This window comes from Hyla sarda, chromosome 7 (genome assembly GCF_029499605.1).
Source record: "Hyla sarda isolate aHylSar1 chromosome 7, aHylSar1.hap1, whole genome shotgun sequence".
Lineage (NCBI taxonomy): Eukaryota > Metazoa > Chordata > Amphibia > Anura > Hylidae > Hyla > Hyla sarda.
This window is the reverse complement of record NC_079195.1, coordinates 203,192,539-203,211,974: the sequence shown is the minus strand read 5'-3', so window position 1 is coordinate 203,211,974 and position 19,436 is coordinate 203,192,539. Positions and strand designations below refer to the sequence as shown.

The 19,436-nt window shown below is 41.2% G+C and overlaps 1 protein-coding gene across 3 annotated transcripts in view; it reads right to left on the bottom strand.

Annotated features, from left to right (window-relative positions):
- The window catches only part of EPS15 (epidermal growth factor receptor pathway substrate 15), a 148,167-nt gene extending 135,118 nt beyond the window's left edge, over positions 1–13,049 (bottom strand). Inside the window, exons 1-2 of one of the 3 annotated variants that reach the window (XM_056532263.1) lie at positions 12,915–13,049; positions 11,206–11,235 (exon numbers count right to left, since the gene is read on the bottom strand). In XM_056532263.1, the coding sequence (XP_056388238.1) occupies positions 11,206–11,235; positions 12,915–12,950 (66 nt within the window). In that variant the 5' untranslated portion in view covers positions 12,951–13,049. Of the gene's footprint in view, positions 1–1,830; positions 1,898–10,719; positions 10,830–11,205; positions 11,236–12,914 lie in introns of those variants that run through there. The other 2 variants (XM_056532265.1, XM_056532266.1) reach the window with 2 other exon arrangements.
- Between the last annotated feature and the right edge of the window lie 6,387 nt (positions 13,050–19,436).

Sequence of the window (19,436 nt, the reverse complement as noted above, 5' to 3'; positions counted from 1 at the left end):
TGTGTGTGGATGGGGGAAACTCTCCTGATGTAATGCTACGAATAATCCATCAGTAGCAGGAGGACCATAGGTTGGTGAACACTGAATTAAAGGGGTACTCCACTACTTCTAAACGCAGGAAAGTAAATAAGTGGGGGGGAGGCGGTCAGATCCCCCCATTACTTTAAAGGAAAACAGTCGTCTGGTCACTTGAGCGCTCAGTTGGCACAAGCGCTCACGTGACCAGGCCCGCCTTCAGCACGCAATTCAGCAAAGATAGAAGAGGATCTTCTGAGGGATCGGGGGGCCGGACTGCAGGTAGGTATATTAGTCAGAGACCCTGCATCGGTCTCCTGTTCACCCTGCATTATAACCTGGTGTATTGGGTTTAGTGTAGGTGAACAGTCTTCCGATTTCCTTTAAAAATTATCCCCTATCCACAAGAACAGGGACCTGTCTCTCCCTGTGCATGGAGTTTTTCTATAGCACACCCAGAGAGAATGGATGGATCTCGTGCACAAGGAGAGACGGGCCAGTACCTATCAGCTGCTGTATGCTCCACAAGAAGTTCTTTTCTTTTTTAATTTCCTTTCTGTCTGACCACAGTGCTCTCTGCTGACATCTCTGTCCATTTTAGCAACTGTCCAGAGAAGAAGCAAATCCCCATAGCAAACCTGTCCTGCTCTGGACAGTTCCTGAGACAGACAGAAGTGTCAGCAGAGAGCACTGTAGTCAGACAAAGGAAATTCAAAAAGAAAAGAACTTGCTGTGAAGCATACAGCAGCTGATAAGTACTAGAAGGATTAAGATTTTTTAATAGAAGTAATTTACAAATTTGTTTTACTTTCTGACACCAGTTGATAAAAAAAAATAAAAATAAATGTTTTCCAGTGGAGTACTCCTTTAAAAGCAATGCTAATCTGTAAGGGTATGTTCACACTACGGAATTCCGCGGTGTGAATTTAACATTAGTGTGAATGGATCTCCGCGAGACCCGTTCACACTGCAGAATTTCAGCGGCGGACAATTCCGCCGCTGAAATTGTTCTGCGCAAAGAAAGAACATGTTCATTCTTTGTGCGGAAGTCCGCGAGCACTGCATAGCCGTCAATGGTGGTGGCGCAGTGCTGCGCGGTCCTACCGCTGCCGTCAGCTGCCAGGCTGAACTCTGCGAGCGGAGGTTCCGTTCACACTCTGTAGTGTGAACATACCCTAACCCTGAACTCCATATAACTGCATACAACCGGGCGGAGGGTATGGACTGTCCTGTCTGTAAGGACTGTGAGTGCAGACCCTGTGTGGGGATTAACAGTCCCTATGATACATGGCTTCATACGTCCCTAGAGACACGTGTCATGAATGCAGTGGGGCAGCTATTGGCAGCAGTGAGATGTTACACCAGGTTTACACGTTTATTCTCCATGCACCGTCTATCTGAGCGCCGTAGATACACAAGTACAGCGCTCTTGTATCTCCAACACTCCAATAGTCAATTTATGGAGCGCACGCCGACCCTACGACTCCATGCACAGAGGACCCGTACAGGAGATCACAGGGGTCCCAGCAGTCGGACCCCTTGAGACCAGACACCTATCCCCTATGGTGTAGATAAGTGATTAGTTTTAAAGTACTAGAGTAAACATTAAATAGAAAGCCGGCTACTATGGAAGGGTTATGCCTATCTAAACATTTGACATCCCAACTTGGGTGCCTACAGTTGTTGTAAAACTACAACTCCTAGCATGCCTGGACAGCCGTTGGCTGTCCAGGCATGCTGGGAGTTGTAGTTTTGCAACAGCTGGCTGAGAAACACTGCTTTAGGCCATAAATGTTTGATAGATGCGGGTCCGACCTCTAGAAATCAGGGGTTTCCAGCTCACTCAGCCTGGTTGCAGCGACTGGAGGTGGTTGGGAAGCCAAAATAACAGCCAAAGTTTGCCTGGTGCCCATTGACCATAACGGGAATTGTGTAAACAGCATGGCACCACTCACTGTGCATCACACAATTCCCGTTAAAGAAGTACACAGGTGGAAAACATGACCTGCCGCTCATGACGCCGGCATCGCTCCGATGCCCGCGGTTATGCTCAGGACGTAAATGTACGTCCTGGTGCGTTAAGTACCACATCACCAGGACGCACATTTACGTCCTGCGTCGTTAAGGGGTTAAAGGGGTACTCCGGTGGAAAATATATATATATATATATATATATATATATATATATATATTTTTTTTTTTTTCAAATCAACTGGTGCCAGAAAGTTAAACAGACTTGTAAATGACTTCCATAAAAAAATATTTGTCCTTCCAGTACTTATTAGCAGCTGTATGCTACAGAGGAAATTCTTTTCTTTTTGAATTTCTTTTTTTTGTCTTGTCCACAGTTCTCTCTGCCGACACCTCTGTCCATCTGAGGAACTGTCCAGAGCAGCATAGGTTTGCTATGGGGATTTTCTCCTGCTCTGGACAGTTCCTGATAAGGGCATCAGGTGTCAGCAGAGAGCACTGTGGACAAGACAAAAAAAAGAATTTCCTCTGTAGCATACAGCTGCTAATAAGTACTGGAAGGACAAATATTTTTTAATAGTATAGTCATTTACAAATCTGTTTAACTTTCTGAAACCAGTTGATTTAAAAAAAAAAATTATAAATAAATTAAAAAAAAAAAGTTTTTCACCGGAGTACCCCTTTAAGATCAACAGGAGTCACGAAAACCGCATAAAGCAACCTGGTTGACCATTTTCGGCTTGCAATCGAAGGCCATTGCTCGGAGAAAAGCAGACATTTGTGGTATAGCCTATGGTTAGGCGATGTCCTAGATTGAAGTACCCCTTTAAAGACTTTTTTTTTTTACTGGAAACAAAACAAAAAATAATCTGACCCATCAATAATAAGCCAGTGAATTGTCTGGGAACCGCACAGTCCAACACACACACACAAGAGCGCTTCTATTGTGTGCACAGAATAATATTGGCCGGCGGTGACACCGTTCAAAACACATCCCGAGAGCAGAACATTTGCTGCATTCTGGGCCTGGCAAGTAGAAGCCGGGGAGATACATTTTATGCAATAGATTATTTGTCATTTACTGGGGACGTCGGCTGAACACGAGGCTTTTGCGAACAACAGCTTTTGTTTTATGATGAAACACTGCAAAGACTGGTAAACAAAATCCGACTCTTCTTCCGGCGTTTACAACCCACACAGTGATGAAGAGACATAGAAGCTATACAAACAGAATACAAGCTACCGCTCCGCGTCTGGGAAGACACCGACTAAGGTCGGACAATAGGAATACTTATAATAATCCCTGTTCCCCCTTAGCAGGGACTTCAAGTAAAAGAAGCAACCCGAGTATGGTATCAAAAAGTATAATAAAGCAGCCCTGTCCCTGCTCCCCCTCTGCTCCTATCTCCCAAGGATGAACCAGTGATGTGAAAGGGGGAACTCATGTTACTGCTCATTACATTTAAAGGCAGCAGGAAAACTTTCTCAGATAAGACAGCAGTGAGCCTTTTCTGACGGAACTGAATGTGACTGAGAAAGGCTTTCTAATGAAAAGTAATAGGAGCACCCCTCTTCACTTCAATGGTCTCATCCCGAGTAGAAAACCAAGGGCTGTTGGGGCATGATGGGAGTTGCAGTTTTGCAATAGCTGGATAAACACTGCTTGGGAAACACTATTCTGTGGATTATCTTTTATTTATTATTATGAATAGCATGGCATTACTGGGGGGGGAGGGGGGCTGCATACCGTCCGATACTGTCTCATCAGAGCTGCTGGAGCTAGGCTGTGCAGGGACACATCCCTTTGACTAGGGGGGGGGGGTGTTAACACCCAGTTGTGACTTTATTCATACATTTCAAGGAGGAAGATCAGAGAAAAGACAAAAATCCAGGGGTTGGGGAATTTATTGGGTAAGTTGGTTACTGTAAAGGACGTGGGCCCAATAAAGAAGCAGGATGGTATTGTCACAACATCCCATGTGACATTTTCAGCATATTAAGCAATGGATGTCATATCACAACCTCATCTTTTGTTCCACGCTTAAGCCAAGCTTATGGTTTATAGGGGTCGTCTCATCATAGACAACCGATAGCAGAATGAGGCCAACACGCCCATCAGCTCATCACCACAGGTCCCTCTTCAGGCTGGTGGTCACCCAGGATTTCTCCTTCAGCAAATTAATGGTAGTCCATGACTTATAAGTAACAAAACCAGAACCTGCTCTTATGGACCCTAATAAGGGGTATTCCGGGATTATTTTTTGACTGTAAAGTTAGTGTAGTTCATAATATAATGTCTGTATCTGTGTTTCATGGTGGTCTCACAATTCTTATGTGATCTTTGCCCCGATGTCCATTTTTAGCAGTATACAAAATTAATGTTGTCTCTGGCTTTTCCTAAGTTGCAGGACGGCCCGAGACATTACATCACTAGTCAGGTGTTGAAAGGAGCCTTTTTGCTTCAATGGGTGGAGCGACGGCTGGGTGGAAAGATCGTTCTCTGCAGGGAATTGCAGTTTCAAGTACATCACAGCACAGAAGGGAGCCTAGCTGTGCTGCAATCGGTTGGGTGACTGATGTGTGGGAGGGAGAAAAGCGACCTCACACTTACATACAAGGGATCCTGCGAATTGTAGTTGGGGGAAGGGAACTCCAACAGGAAATAGCCATTTTACATATAGAAAGCAGCAGTGTTATGGTGGACTCACAACACAGCCAATAAGCCCTTAGACAAGCACAGATCATTCCTAAACATGTTGCTTGCTGTCTGGCAGGTAAGTACTAAAATAATCCCTTTAACATCTACATGCCCCAACGTCATATAGACAGAGGCTGTCATCCCATTGCTTGTACACAGTATTAATACACACATATCTCTGTACTAGGATGATAAGCGTATGCAATGTATTATCAGCCCTTCAAAAATTAAACCGTCCTATTACTCCGCACACAACCGCGTGCCGCCCACGTGTCCACACCCAGCATTCAATATTGGATTACACACACCTATTACCCAGTAAGTCATGTGGCGGACATAATGCAATGCCTTACATTCCCATACAGTGAACTGCACTTAATACCTTCATGAATATTGAATGTGTCAACATTAAAGAGATACATGACATCCGACGTACACATCAAGTCTTCCCTGCAGCAGGATAATAAAGCGCAGTGCTGTATAGTATATCGAGTAACATACCCCGTCACGTGAAGCCTCGAAACTCTGTGTGTCGTAGAACGACTACAACAAACCCCTAAACATCGACAAGCCTGGTTATTTGTGCAGGTTGTTCGTGGTCTATAAAAGATTTAGCACTAAACTACAACAATATAAATTATTAAAAAAATGTTTTTTAAATGTAATAATAATGATGATAAATTATTTTTTAAAAAGGGAAATAAAATAAAAAATTATACTAAATAAAATAAATTAAATACATAAATCAATATAAAAAGGATAGACCAGTGTTTTTCAACCAGGGTGCCTTCAGCTGTTGCAAAACTTCGACTCCACACTTGGCTGCCCGGGCATGCTGGGAGTTGTAGTTTTGCAGCTGGAAGTACACTGATTGGGAAACAATGTTTGATCAGCAAGGGTCTGACCCATGGAACAAAACTGATTTAGCACTAAACTACAACAATATAACGAAAAAAAATTATAATAGTAGTAATAATAATAATTATTATTATTAAAAATTAATGTAAAAAAAAGAAATAAAAATGAAATACATTAATAAATAAAAATATATAAATACAAAAAAAATGATAGACCAGTGTTTTTCAACGAGGGTGCCTTCAGCTGTTGTAAAACTTCAACTCCCAGCACTTGGCTGTCCGGGCATGGTGGGAGTTGTAGTTTTGCAACAGCTGGAGGACCCCTGATATGTTTGATCAGCAAGGGTCTGACCCATGGAACAAAAAAGTGATTTAGCACTAAACTACAACAATATAAAGCAAAAAAAATTATAATGGCAGTAGTAATAATAATACAATTATTATTATTATTAAAAAAAAATGAACTAAAAAATAAAATAAATATAATACTTTATGTATTTGTATTACAGTATATTTATTTTATTTAATTTTTTAGTTCATTTTTTTTATAATCATAATAATAATTGTTTTATTACTGCCATTATAATTTTTTTTGCTTTATATTGTTGTAGTTTAGGGCTAAATCACTTTTGTTCCATGGGTCAGACCCTTGCTGATCAAACATATCAGGGGTCCTCCAGCTGTTGCAAAACTACAACTCCCAGCATGCCCGGACAGCCAAGTGCTGGGAGTTGAAGTTTTACAACAGCTGAAGGCACCCTGGTTGAAAAACACTTTATTTATGTATTTGTTTTTGTGTTTCTCAACCAGGGTGCCTTCAGCTGTTGCAAAACTACAACTCCCAGCATGCCCGGACAGCCAAAGGCTGTCCGGGCATGCTGAGAGTTGTAGTTTTGCAACAGCTGGTGGACCCCTGGTTGAGAAACACTGACATTGGCATGTTACTATATGGCATCAATGTTTGATCAGCAAGGGTCTGACCCATGAGACAAAGTAGCCGCAGCAATAGGAATCCAAATTCAACTATTCGCATTCATGCTTTTTGGGGCAGCCGGAGGTAATCAGCATAAATACGGATGGAAAAATGCTGCCATATTGTGTTTTTCTGAAAGCGGCCTTTGGCTGTACGTCCACACTAGAGATGAGCGAACTTACAGTAAATTCAATTCGTCACAAACTTCTCGGCTCGGCAGTTGATGACTTTTCCTGCATAAATTAGTTCAGCTTTCAGGTGCTCCGGTGGGCTGGAAAAGGTGGATACAGTCCTAGGAGACTGTTTCCTAGGACTGTATCCACCTTTTCCAGCCCACCGGAGCACCTGAAAGCTGAACTCATTTACGCAGGATAAGTCATCAACTGCCGAGCCGAGCAGTTCGTGACGAATCGAATTTACTGTAAGTTCGCTCATCTCTAGTCCACACACTGTGGTCCTTTACCATTCCGGATTTCGGTGACAATCTACAATGCAATCTGCTTGTTTATGATCACACGCTGTTTGGGACTCATTCTGAGCCATGGTGGGAGATTTATCAAAACCTGCGCAAAGGAAAAGTTGTCCAGTTGCCCATAGCAACCAATCAGATCGCTTCTTACATTTTGCAGAGGCCTTGTTATGGAAGGAGTGATCGGATTGGTTGCTATGGGCAACTGGGCAACTTTTCTTCTGAACAGGTTTTGATAGATCTCCCCCATAGGCCCAGATTTACCAAACTGTGTGAGAGACAAAATAGAGGGATTTTCCCACAGCGACCAATCACAGCTCAGCTTTCACTTTACCAGAGCTCGTTACCTGAGCTGTGATTGGTCGCTGTGGGAAAATCTCTCTATTTTGTCTCTCACACAGTTTGGTAAATCTGGGCCTATATAAAGAGCGATATTTACTATGAGCGGCGCTATCATACGCTGCCCATTTTTGGTTTGATGGACATACTAAAAGGGTGCACGCTTTTAGTAAATCCGTGTGGACGACACAAAAATACACATCAGCTTTAGTTGGTGTAGACTTTCGCAACTTTTGGTGTCGCAACCCCCCCCCCCCCCCCTCCCCGTGTGAAGCTGCACCCCCTGTGAACATTTTGCTCAGAATATGCAATTTTTGAGGATATACGCAAGTATCAGGGCTTATAAAATCACCCCCATAACATCCGAAAACCATTTTTTTAAACCATTTTTTTTTTTTATTAAAGGCCAGATATTAAAGGGGTATTCCAGGCAAAAACTTTTCTATATATATCAACTGGCTCCGGAAAGTTAAACAGATTTGTAAATTACTTCTATTAAAAAATCTTAATCCTTCCAATAGTTATTAGCTTCTGAAGTTGAGTTGCTGTTTTCTGTCTAACTGCTTTCTGATGACTCACGTCTTGGGAGCTGTGCAGCTCCTATGGGGATATTCTCCCATCATGCACAGCTCCCGGGACGTGACATCATCATTGAGCAGTTAGACAGAAAACTTCAGAAGCTAATAACTATTGGAAGGATTAAGATTTTTTAATAGAAGTAATTTACAAATCTGTTTAACTTTCCGGAGCCGGTTGATATATATAAAAAAAAGTTTTTGCCTGGAATATCCCTTTAATACCGCATTTAATCAACTGGCAAAAATGGACAAAAGCGCATGAATTAAAGGGTGCAAAAAAAAAAAATGAAATAAAAAGGCTACCCTGTCAACGCCCACTGTCTGCGGAATGAACTATCGGGTGTATATTCCGCCGTGTGAACATAACCTAAAAGTGGACACTTTTTTTTTTTTTGTCTTTAAATAATTTGCGCGCACACACAGACTCTGGGGACATTGCGTTGCAAAGAGATAAAAAATATGGGCCAGAATAGACAACGCCTACATTAATATTCCCGTATCCAAAAATAATTGAACCAAACGCCGATTTGTTTAGTCTAGAAAAGGTTGTTGCGCTTCTAAATCAATGAAGTGCAGCGGCTTTTGCGGGGCCAGAGACCGCCGCCGCCACCCGCTTCTCTCCCCCTGCCTGTCCTGGGGTCCCCTCCCTAGTCCAATGGAGGTGTATGGAGGTGGTGCATGGCCGCGCTGATTCCGCAGAAAGTAATGACAAGTCCATTCTTACTGCGGAATCTGGAATTTCAATTTCCGCGCCAGAGGTTTTCGCCGCAGAAATTCTGCCGGGTATACGATGCACAATGAAAACGAGTAAGAGTCTGCTGCAACGAAATTTCCTAACAGAATTTTTGCGTCGTATTCCGCCATGTGAATCGAGCCTTACTCACACAAAACTACAACTCCCAGCAATGCTATGAAACATCAAGGTTATCTGGATTTGCTGGGAGATGTAGTTGTGCAACAGCTAAAACCGTGTTCCTCAACCAGGGTGCCTCCAGCTGTTGCAAAACTACAACTCCCAGCATGCCCGGACAGCCGTTGGCTGTCCGGGCATGCTGGGAGTTGTAGTTTTGCAACAGCTGGAAACATCCTGGTAAGGAAACACAGAGCTAAAAGGACACTAGATTTAAAGGGGTACTCTGCAGGAAAACATTTTTCTATAAATCAACTGGTGCCAGAAAGTTAAACAGATTTGTAAATGACTTCTATTTAAAAATCTTAATCCTTCCAGTACTTATCAGCTGCTGTATGCTCCACAGGAAGTTATTTTCTTTTTGAATTTCCTTTCTGTCTGACCATAGTGATCTCTGCTGACACCTCTGTCCATGTCAGGAACTGTCCAGAGCAAGAGAAAATCCCCATAGAAAACCCCACAGAGGTGTCAGCAGAGAGCACAGCGGTCAGACAAAGTAAATTAAATATAAGAAAAGAACTTCCTCTGTACTATACAGCAGCTGATAAGTACTGGAAGGATTAAGATTTTTTTTTTTTTTTTTTTTTTTATAGAAGTCATTTACAAATCTGTTTAACTTTCTGGCCCCAGTTAATTTAAAAAAAAAAAACGTTTTCCAGTAGAGTACCCCTTTAAGATCAGTAATATAATAACCTGAAAATCAATATATATATTAAAGGATTGCTAATTCAGACTATACAGTTCTAGCTGACAAAACTACAACTCCTATTGTACCACTGCACAATGAGAATTGTAGTGCAAGAGCTGGAAAGCCATAGGTTAACCCTAGAGATACTCAAAGGCTGTCAGGGCATGCTGAGAGTTATAGTGCTTCTGAGGGAGAACCATGGGTTGGGTTTGGGGGGGGGGGCAACTCCATGTAAACACCACTCTTAGGGCATGCTGGGGGTTATAGTGAATCTGAGGGAGAACCATGGGTTGGGGGGGGGGGACAATTCCATGTATATACCACTCTTAGGGCATGATGGGAGTTATAGTACATCTGAGGGAGAACCATGGGTTGGAGGGGACAGTGCCACGTAAACACCACTCTTAGGGCATGCTGGGGGTTATAGTCCATCTGAGGGAGAACCATGGGTTGGGGGGGGGGGACAATTCCATGTAAACACCCCTCTCAGTACTGTCAGGGCATGATGGGAGTTGTAGTTTTTCAAACAGCTGGAGAGCCACAAGTTGTGTAGCACTGGTCTTCTTCACACATATTACAAAAACTACTACTCTCAGCTGTCAAGGCACGATGAGAGTTGTAGTTGGAGAACCATAGGTTAGTGAACACTGCCGTACACCACAACTACAGCAAAACAGCAACTCTCAGCACTGTCAGGGCATGGTGGGAGTTGTAGTTCTACAACAACTGTAGATGATTTATATAGGAGCCTCACAGAACATTTACAGACCCCATAGAAACATATAGAAAAGATTTACTACAACTACCAGTGTTTCCCAACCAGGGTGCCTCCAGCTGTTGCAAAACTACAACTCCCAGCATGCCCGGACAGCCAAAGGCTGTCCGGGCATGCTGGGAATTGTAGTTTTGCAACAGCTGGAGGCACCCTGGTTGGGAAACACTATCTCAGGAAGTTTATTTGACTGGAGTAAAAACTTTTCAAGTTCCCAAATTGTTGTGGAGAAGTGTGTAATCCCGGGTAACCGGGAAAAGTGATGTCAGTCTAGAATAGACGGATATATACACTACATCTATATACTATGTCTGTAATGTCAACACACACCCCGCCGTCACCCACCCACAGAACCGGACCACGAGTGAGGCCGTTCACACAGCGCGGCTCCTCAGGCGGTATCGCCCCTCACTCCGGTCGTACATAGACCCCCCCCGATCCGCGGTTACCTGTGTCCTGGGCAGTGAGGCCGCCATGCTGCTTCCGGCCCGATCCGCCCATCAACGCGATCAACCCAGAGACGGAGCGAGCAGTGGGCGGGAGGGCGAGCTGTCAATCACTACGAATGGGCTGGGCTTAGTGAAGGAGAAGGGCGGGGCTTCACGCCGAAGAGAGAAATCTGTTGTGGGCGGGGCAAACTGTGAGTACGAGAAAAGGGGCGGGATGATGGTGGGCGGGGTCATCGGCATTTCATGACGGGCGGGAGAGGGAATCCTGAGGTGAACCTGACTGCGCATAGTTGTGCGGCCGCTCACTGACTTATGGCTGGGGCGGATTCACATAGTTCAGAAACAAAATATGGCATTAAAAAAATGTACATAAGTCACAAGGGTGAAGGGAATGTTTTTTTTACCTATAGGGAATAAGCTTAAAATAGCAGCATCTATGTTTACACTACTATTTGCTCAGATGTTTGCTCATTACCTGTTAATTACCTGATGACTAATTTTGACTCTTGTTTTCTCCTAGAAAATATCTTGTTATTTTACTTCAGTACTGAAAAACTTCAATAAAAATATACAGTATAAAAAATAGCAACATCTGTCAAACGTATTGCATCATATGAAATCGTAATTGGATATAACTAAACTTGTATATATCCCAAATTTTTGTCCCTTTTATAATAAACTAGCGTTGCTCTGTCTTCCTGCCTAAACCTTGTGGGAGAGGAAAAGCAACAATGACGTTCTTATCCTTCTATCCTGACCTCATATCCTGACCTCATATCCTGTCCTCATATCCTGTCCTCCTATCTCGTCCTCATATCCTGACCTCATATCCTGTCCTCCTATCTCGTCCTCATATCCTGACCTCATATCTTGTCCTCATATCCTGTCCTCATATCCTGACCTCATATCCTGTCCTCATATCCTGTCCTCATATCCTGTCCTCATATCCTGTCCTCATATCCTGACCTCATATCCTGTCCTCATATCCTGTCCTCATATCCTGTCCTCCTATCTCGTCCTCATATCCTGACCTCATATCCTGTCCTCATATCCTGTCCTCATATCCTGACCTCATATCCTGTCCTCATATCCTGTCCTCATATCCTGACCTCATATCCTGACCTCATATCCTGTCCTCATATCCTGACCTCATATCCTGACCTCATATCCTGACCTCATATCCTGACCTCATATCCTGTCCTCATATCCTGTCCTCATATCCTGACCTCATATCCTGACCTCATATCCTGTCCTCATATCCTGACCTCATATCCTGTCCTCATATCCTGACCTCATATCCTGTCCTATCTCGTCCTCATATCCTGTCCTCATATCCTGTCCTCCTATCTCGTCCTCATATCCTGACCTCATATCCTGTCCTCATATCCTGTCCTCATATCCTGACCTCATATCCTGTCCTCATATCCTGTCCTCATATCCTGACCTCATATCCTGTCCTCATATCCTGTCCTCATATCCTGACCTCATATCCTGTCCTCATATCCTGACCTCATATCCTGACCTCATATCCTGACCTCATATCCTGTCCTCATATCCTGACCTCATATCCTGACCTCATATCCTGACCTCATATCCTGTCCTCATATCCTGTCCTCATATCCTGACCTCATATCCTGACCTCATATCCTGTCCTCATATCCTGTCCTCATATCCTGACCTCATATCCTGTCCTCCTATCTCGTCCTCCTATCCTGTCCTCATATCCTGACCTCATATCCTGTCCTCATATCCTGACCTCATATCCTGTCCTCCTATCTCGTCCTCATATCCTGTCCTCATATCCTGTCCTCATATCCTGACCTCATATCCTGTCCTCATATCCTGACCTCATATCCTGACCTCATATCCTGTCCTCATATCCTGTCCTCATATCCTGACCTCATATCCTGTCCTCCTATCTCGTCCTATCCTCCAATCCAGTCTTCATATCCCAATGCATATCTCATCGTCATGTCCCGTCCTCATATTCGGATTTCATACCCCCTCCTCCTATCGCAACCCCAAATCTTGTTTCAATATCCTGTCCCCATATCCCAAACTCATATCCTGTCCTCGTATCCACCTCCATATCCCATCCTCATAACCTGTCTTCATATCCCATCCCATTTCTCATCCTTATATCCCATCTCAATATTCCGAGCTCATATCCCATCCTCATATCCTGTCACCATTACCTGTCTCCATATCGCGTCCCCTACACTAACGGACATTTGGCAGGGTCCGGTCTTGCTTACTAAACCTTTTGGAGGAGGAAAAGCAGCAATGAGGCTATCTCATCCTCATATCTTGTCCTCATATCTCAGTTCAGGTCACCCCAAGTGTAATGAGAAAACCATTCTATTATACAGTGTGATTCACAGGGGGAGATTTCTCAAAACCTGTGCAGAGGAAGAGTGGTGCAGTTGCCCATAGCAACCAATCAGATTGCTTCTTTCATTTTCCACAGGCCTCTAAAGAGGCCTGTGGAAAATGAAAGAAGCAATCTGATTGGTTGCTATGGGCAACTGTACCACTCTTCCTCTGCACAGGTTTTGATAAATCTCCCCAACAGTGTGCAAAATCATAGTCTCAATATTCATAACTGAAGTAACATGAAAAGACGCACTATCTATCTCATATCTATCTATCTCATATCTATCTATCTATCTATCTCATTATCTATCTCATATCTATCTATCTCATATCTATCTATCTATCTATCTCATATCTATCTATCTATCTATCTCATATCCATCTATCTATCTATCTCATATCTATCTATCTCATATCTATCTATCTATCTATCTCATATCTATCTATCTATCTATCTATCTGTCTCATATCTATCTATCTCATTATCTATCTATCTCATATCTATCTATCTCATATCTATCTCATATCTATCTATCTATCTATCTCATATCTATCTATCTCATATCTATCTCATATCTATCTATCTATCTATCTCATATCTATCTATCTCATATCTATCTCTCATATCTATCTATCTATCTCATATCTATCTCCTATCTATCTCATATCTATCTATCTCATATCTATCTATCTATCTCATATCTATCTATCTCATATCTATCTCCTATCTATCTCATATCTATCTATCTCATATCTATCTCCTATCTATCTCATATCTATCTATCTCATATCTATCTATCTATCTCATATCTATCTATCTCATATCTATCTATCTCATATCTATCTATCTATCTCATATATATATATCTATCTATCTCATTATCTATCTATCTCATATCTATCTATCTCATATCTATCTATCTTTCTCATATATATCTATCTATCTCATATCTATATATCTATCTATCTCATATCTATCTCATATCTATCTATCTCATATCTATCTATCTATCTCATATCTATCTATCTCATATCTATCTATCTCATATCTATCTATCTCTCATACAACAAAAGATTGGAGATTGGAGCAGCACGTCTTGACTTGCCGGTGGCTAAACATTGCACAGAAAAAGGCCACTCGGAATGGGATCTGAAATTTGTCCTGGTGGATCATGTCCCCCCATTAAAGAGGGGGGGCGACCGCACCAGTAAACTTAAGAAATTGGAACTTAAATGGATCTTTGAGACACAAGCCCTCAAACCCAGGGGGCTAAATGTAGATTTTACCATTACGCCTCAAATTTACAATGCATAACATTGGTGTCAGAATGAATTGATGTATTCTTTGAGTAGGGTAGTGACCGTTCACATATATTACTCTAATTACAATTTAATACTATTATGTTCTTTTAATAAAATGTTTTTCCTTTTCTTCTTTTTTTTTTTTCAGATAATTTTGGGAACAAGGTGGCCGCAGATACTCCTACCTATAATCTCTTAAATGTGACATGTATAGAAAATTACTAGAGATTTTGTCTTTGCTGCCATGGTAAAAAATAAATGCCACGTCGCTTCACCACTAGTGTATTTTTCACACATTTGTATTTATCTACACCTCTTTTTTTCCAATATCTGAACACATTCTTTTTTCTTCACACTATATTCCTTATTTTTTATTTTTTATATATTGTTTACATATTTTATTTTGGCTTCATTCACTTATTATTTATTTATTAATTATTTGCCATTATCACTCTTCATTTTATTTTGTTTTTGTCTTTCTTTACATACTTTATTATTTTATTTATTTATTCATTTATTTTACTTACTTTATTTATGTATTTCATTTCTATATATTTTTTTAATTTTATTATTTTTTTATCTTTCATTTTTCTTATTTTGATTTCACTCCAACTTGGATTTATTCCAGTGAGCATTAATTTATAGTGTTTATACAGATGGCACTAAATACTTTCTGGTACCCGTGCTCAGTGAGTGATAGATGATCGTGGGGCTGCCCTGGGTAAAATACCCACCTCCAGAAGCCTACCACCATGGACCCGAGCTGACATATGCTGCAGAAGGGGACCTCGTGGTGACTCCCCCATTTATCTGGGACGAGCAGGGGCAGTCGAGGGGTTTGGGCGAACAATAGCCCGATGTGTGTGACATTTATGTGTGGAGCCGGGATTACTGCCTTGACTGCACCAAGTCTTATATCCATCATTTTACTTTACTGTTTTATTATTTTTATTTATTATTTATTATTTTTTCATTATCTTTATTTTTATTTATTATTTATCATATGTTTATTATTATTTAGTATCTATTAACTTTATCCTTTTTTATTTTTTCAATTTTATTTTTTTTATTTATCTTTTATTTTTATTTCTTCTTTGCTCTATTCACATCACACTCCTTTATTTTATCACTCTCCATGCTTCACTCACACACTATTCACACCCACACATTTGTTTCTTCATTTATTGTATCCATGCACCTTGATCATATACACACTGCCTGTGATCAGATGTACGCCTTCTTTTCTGTGCCGCACCTAAGATCATCTCAACACATATTCAGACCGTGCGGCCGCGACTGTGCTCTGATTCGTGCCCTTGGTTGGGCGCGCCTCGGATCACGCCGTTTGACTGCCCGGTCTTCCCTTACACATCATGGCAGCATCGACACTCTTCTCCTTGTGCGCACTCGCAGACTAGGGAGTGGTCACGTGACGCCCAGGTCATGTGACGTGGGGCAGTCACTGGGCCGCTCCTGGCGTTCTGAGCGCGCGGAGACATGTACTATACAATCGGACTCTACTGTTACCCATAGCAACGACGACTCTACACATAGAGACAGGTACGATGGGTGCGACCACCTTGCCCCCGCCTTGTTTGTTTATTAATTATCCGATTCACCTGTTGTAATTATTGTTAAAATGTCATTTCTACAATATGTGTAGCTTTTTTCATATGTAATTTAATTTTAACATATCACTGGGCACTTGTGCAATATTGTCATTATAGTGGTCGAAGTGACCCTATATCTTAAATGCACCTTTTGTAACTTCTTTTCACTAATTGATGTACCACCTATTTGATTGATGTGTTTGTTCATTTACATATAAATACTTTGTATGGTCACTATTGTGTTGCTTGAAAAAGGCTGCACTGGCAGCTGAAACGTCGCTTGCTTGTATTTTCATGGAATAAACCACTGTTTTTTACATTCAAACTACTTTTGTGTGCTGCGGCATCCCCCCTATCTATCTCTCATATCTATCTCATATCTATCTATCTATCTCATATCTATCTATCTATCTATCTATCTCATATCTATCATCTATCTATCTATCTATCTCATATCTATCTATCTCATATCTATCTGTCTATCTATCTCATATTTATCTATCTATTTATCTAGAACCAAGTAGAGAAGAGCAGCACCACCGGCAGCGTCCAAGGAGAGTGGGTGCAAGCGGGTCCAATCGCAGCCCTAGGTCACTGGCAGCAGCAGTAGATACCAATAAAGTGTCGCACAGCGCTCCAAGATAGTGAATCAAACGGTGAAGTTTATTTCCTCTGTATGCCCCTGTATGAGGGAATAAACGTCACCGTTTGATTCACTATCTTGGAGCGCTGTGCGACGCTTTATTTCGTATCTATCTATATCTAAGTTTTATCTATACACTAGAGATGTTGAATCCCAGAAGTTTATGTAACATAAGCCATACCGTAGTTTGTGGCATCTGTAGTTCCACATTGTTCAGCCCTATCGACTTTCTTGCCCAAATCCTGTTCTCTATCTCATTTGTAGTCTTTGGGCGGCCACGACTTTTCCCATGATGAATCTATCACCTAATGGTTCCAAAATGCTTCACCCAAAACAAAATGCAGCTTCTACACAGCGCACAATTTATTCTGAAAGTTTCGCTGTTCTGTCACAGAACCCATTCTAGCAAATTCCAACATACAAAGAGCTTTTTTTTTTAGCTTTGATGTCGCCATCTTACGTCACACTGTGTAGCACATTTCAAATTTGGCTCTTGAAAATTTGTGCGCCTCTTAGTAAATCCTGAAGAATGAAATTGGGCGGCGCTTTGTTTATATATGGCGCACCAAAACACTACAGATGACACAAGTCCTCCAAAATCTATAAGTAAAAGTGCCAATAGGCATAGCATTTGCCAACCAGTTGTTTTGTTTTGTTTTTATTCGTTTTTTATTTGTTTTTTTTCGCCCAAATCATGAGAAGTTTTCCTGCATGCGTCATTCCGGTTATTGTGTCGTAGACCAGAGTTGTAGGAGTAAAGAAAAGTCTACATATTGCACCACAGTAAGCCAACCTGTGAAGATCCTCATCGGTATTTTCGGGAACATTAGACTGAGAACTTATTGCAGCTGCATTAGTCATTACGTACACATGCTAAGAAGCGCCACAGAGATGACTAAAGTCAGTAAAGCTGCTACAAGCATCTTTTAAAGGGACAGTGACCAAATATCCATTCTCCTGGCTCAAAATGCTGTAACATTTTAAGCTATCCAAAAGACACTGTATCTTGTTGCATTTGCATAAGAAGTTTTATGACCACTCTGTGTGTATGTGACATGCTAAAGACTGAATTAAAGGGGTACTCCGGTGGAAAACAATATATATATATATATATATATATATATATATATTTTTTTTTTTTTTTTTATAAATCAACTGGTGCAAGAAAGTTAAAAAGATTTGTAAATTACTTCTATTTAAAAATCTTAATCCTTCCAGTACTTATCAGCTGCTATATGCTCCAGAGGAAGTTGTGTAGTCCTTTCCAGTCTGACCACAGTGCTCTCTGCTGACATCTCTGTCCATGCCAGGAACTGTCCAGAGCAGGATAAGTTCGCTATAGGGGTTTTCTCCTACTCGGGACAGTCCCTGATACGGACAGAGGTGTCAGCAGAGAGCACTGTGGTCAGACTGGAAAGAACTACACAACTTCCCCTGGAGCATACAGCAGCTGATAAGTACTGGAAGGATTACGATTTTTAAATAGAAGTAATTTACAAATCTTTTTAACTTTCTGGCACCAGTTGATTTAAAAAAAATAAATAAATAAATTCCACCGGAGTACCCCTTTAAGGTTGCATTTCCACAAGTAGATTTTGTACAGATGCTCTTTGATAAATTTGGTGCATCATTAGACTATCTAATCTAAGTTAACACCCGCATTTGGTTGATTTAAAGTACAGAATTGTGCACCAAAATTCTGGCACCATTTTAGTGCACTTTGGTGTGGTTTAAGCCCTGACTATTTTTACAGAAGTCCTTCCCTTCGCTGGACACATCATACAAACTGTCTAAAACAGAAAAAAAAATGCTTTTTTGCACACAATAATATTAAAGAAAAATCCAGTGCATTTGCAAACCTGCCCTTTTTTTCAAATTTTTTTAGATTTATTCCACAAATTAGCATAATTGTAACAACAGAAAAAAGTAAGCCAGCATAAGGCTCTTGATCATTTGACTACCACAAATAAATAGGAAATAAATACCCCTATAATATAAAATAACCCCTTTAAAGAACCCTTCAAACTTTGAAAACCCCCTTAAAATTGTTGCTGTTTAGAAACAATAAAGGATTACAACTGCAGAGGAAATAATACAGACAACATACAATATAGGGGGAGGCATTTATTTAAAAAAAAATGTTATTTGTACAATAGTTGGTTTATCTTGCAATGTTGCTAAAAAAAAACAACAACATGTGCACTAGTTTTTCTTAAAGGGGTACTCCAGTGGAAAACTGTTTTTTTTTTTTTTTTTTAAATCATCTGGTGCTGGAAAGTTAAACATGTTTGTAAATTACTTCTATTTAAAAATGTTAATCCTTCCAGTACTTATCAGCTGCTGTATGCTCCACAGGAAGTTCTTTTCTTTTTGAATCTCTTTCCAGTCTGACCACAGTGCTCTCTGCTGACACCTCTGTCCATGTCAGAAACTGTCCAGAGCAGGAGAAAATTCCCATAGCAAACCTCTCCTGCTCTCGACAGTTCATGACATGGACAGAGGTGTCAGCAGAGAGCACTGTGGTCAGACAGAAAAGAAATTCAAAAAGGAAAGAACTTCCTGTGGAGCTTACAGCAGCTGATAAGTACTGGAAGGGTTAAGATTTTTAAATAGAAGTCATTTACAAATCTGTTTAACCTTCTGGCACCAGTTGATTTAAAAAAAATGTGTTCTCCACCTGAGTACTTTAACACTCATAAGCCATGTATCCCCTACTTCAGTGTTTACCAACCAGAGTGGCTCCAGCTGTTGCAAAACTACAACTCCCAGCATGCCAGGACAGCCAACGG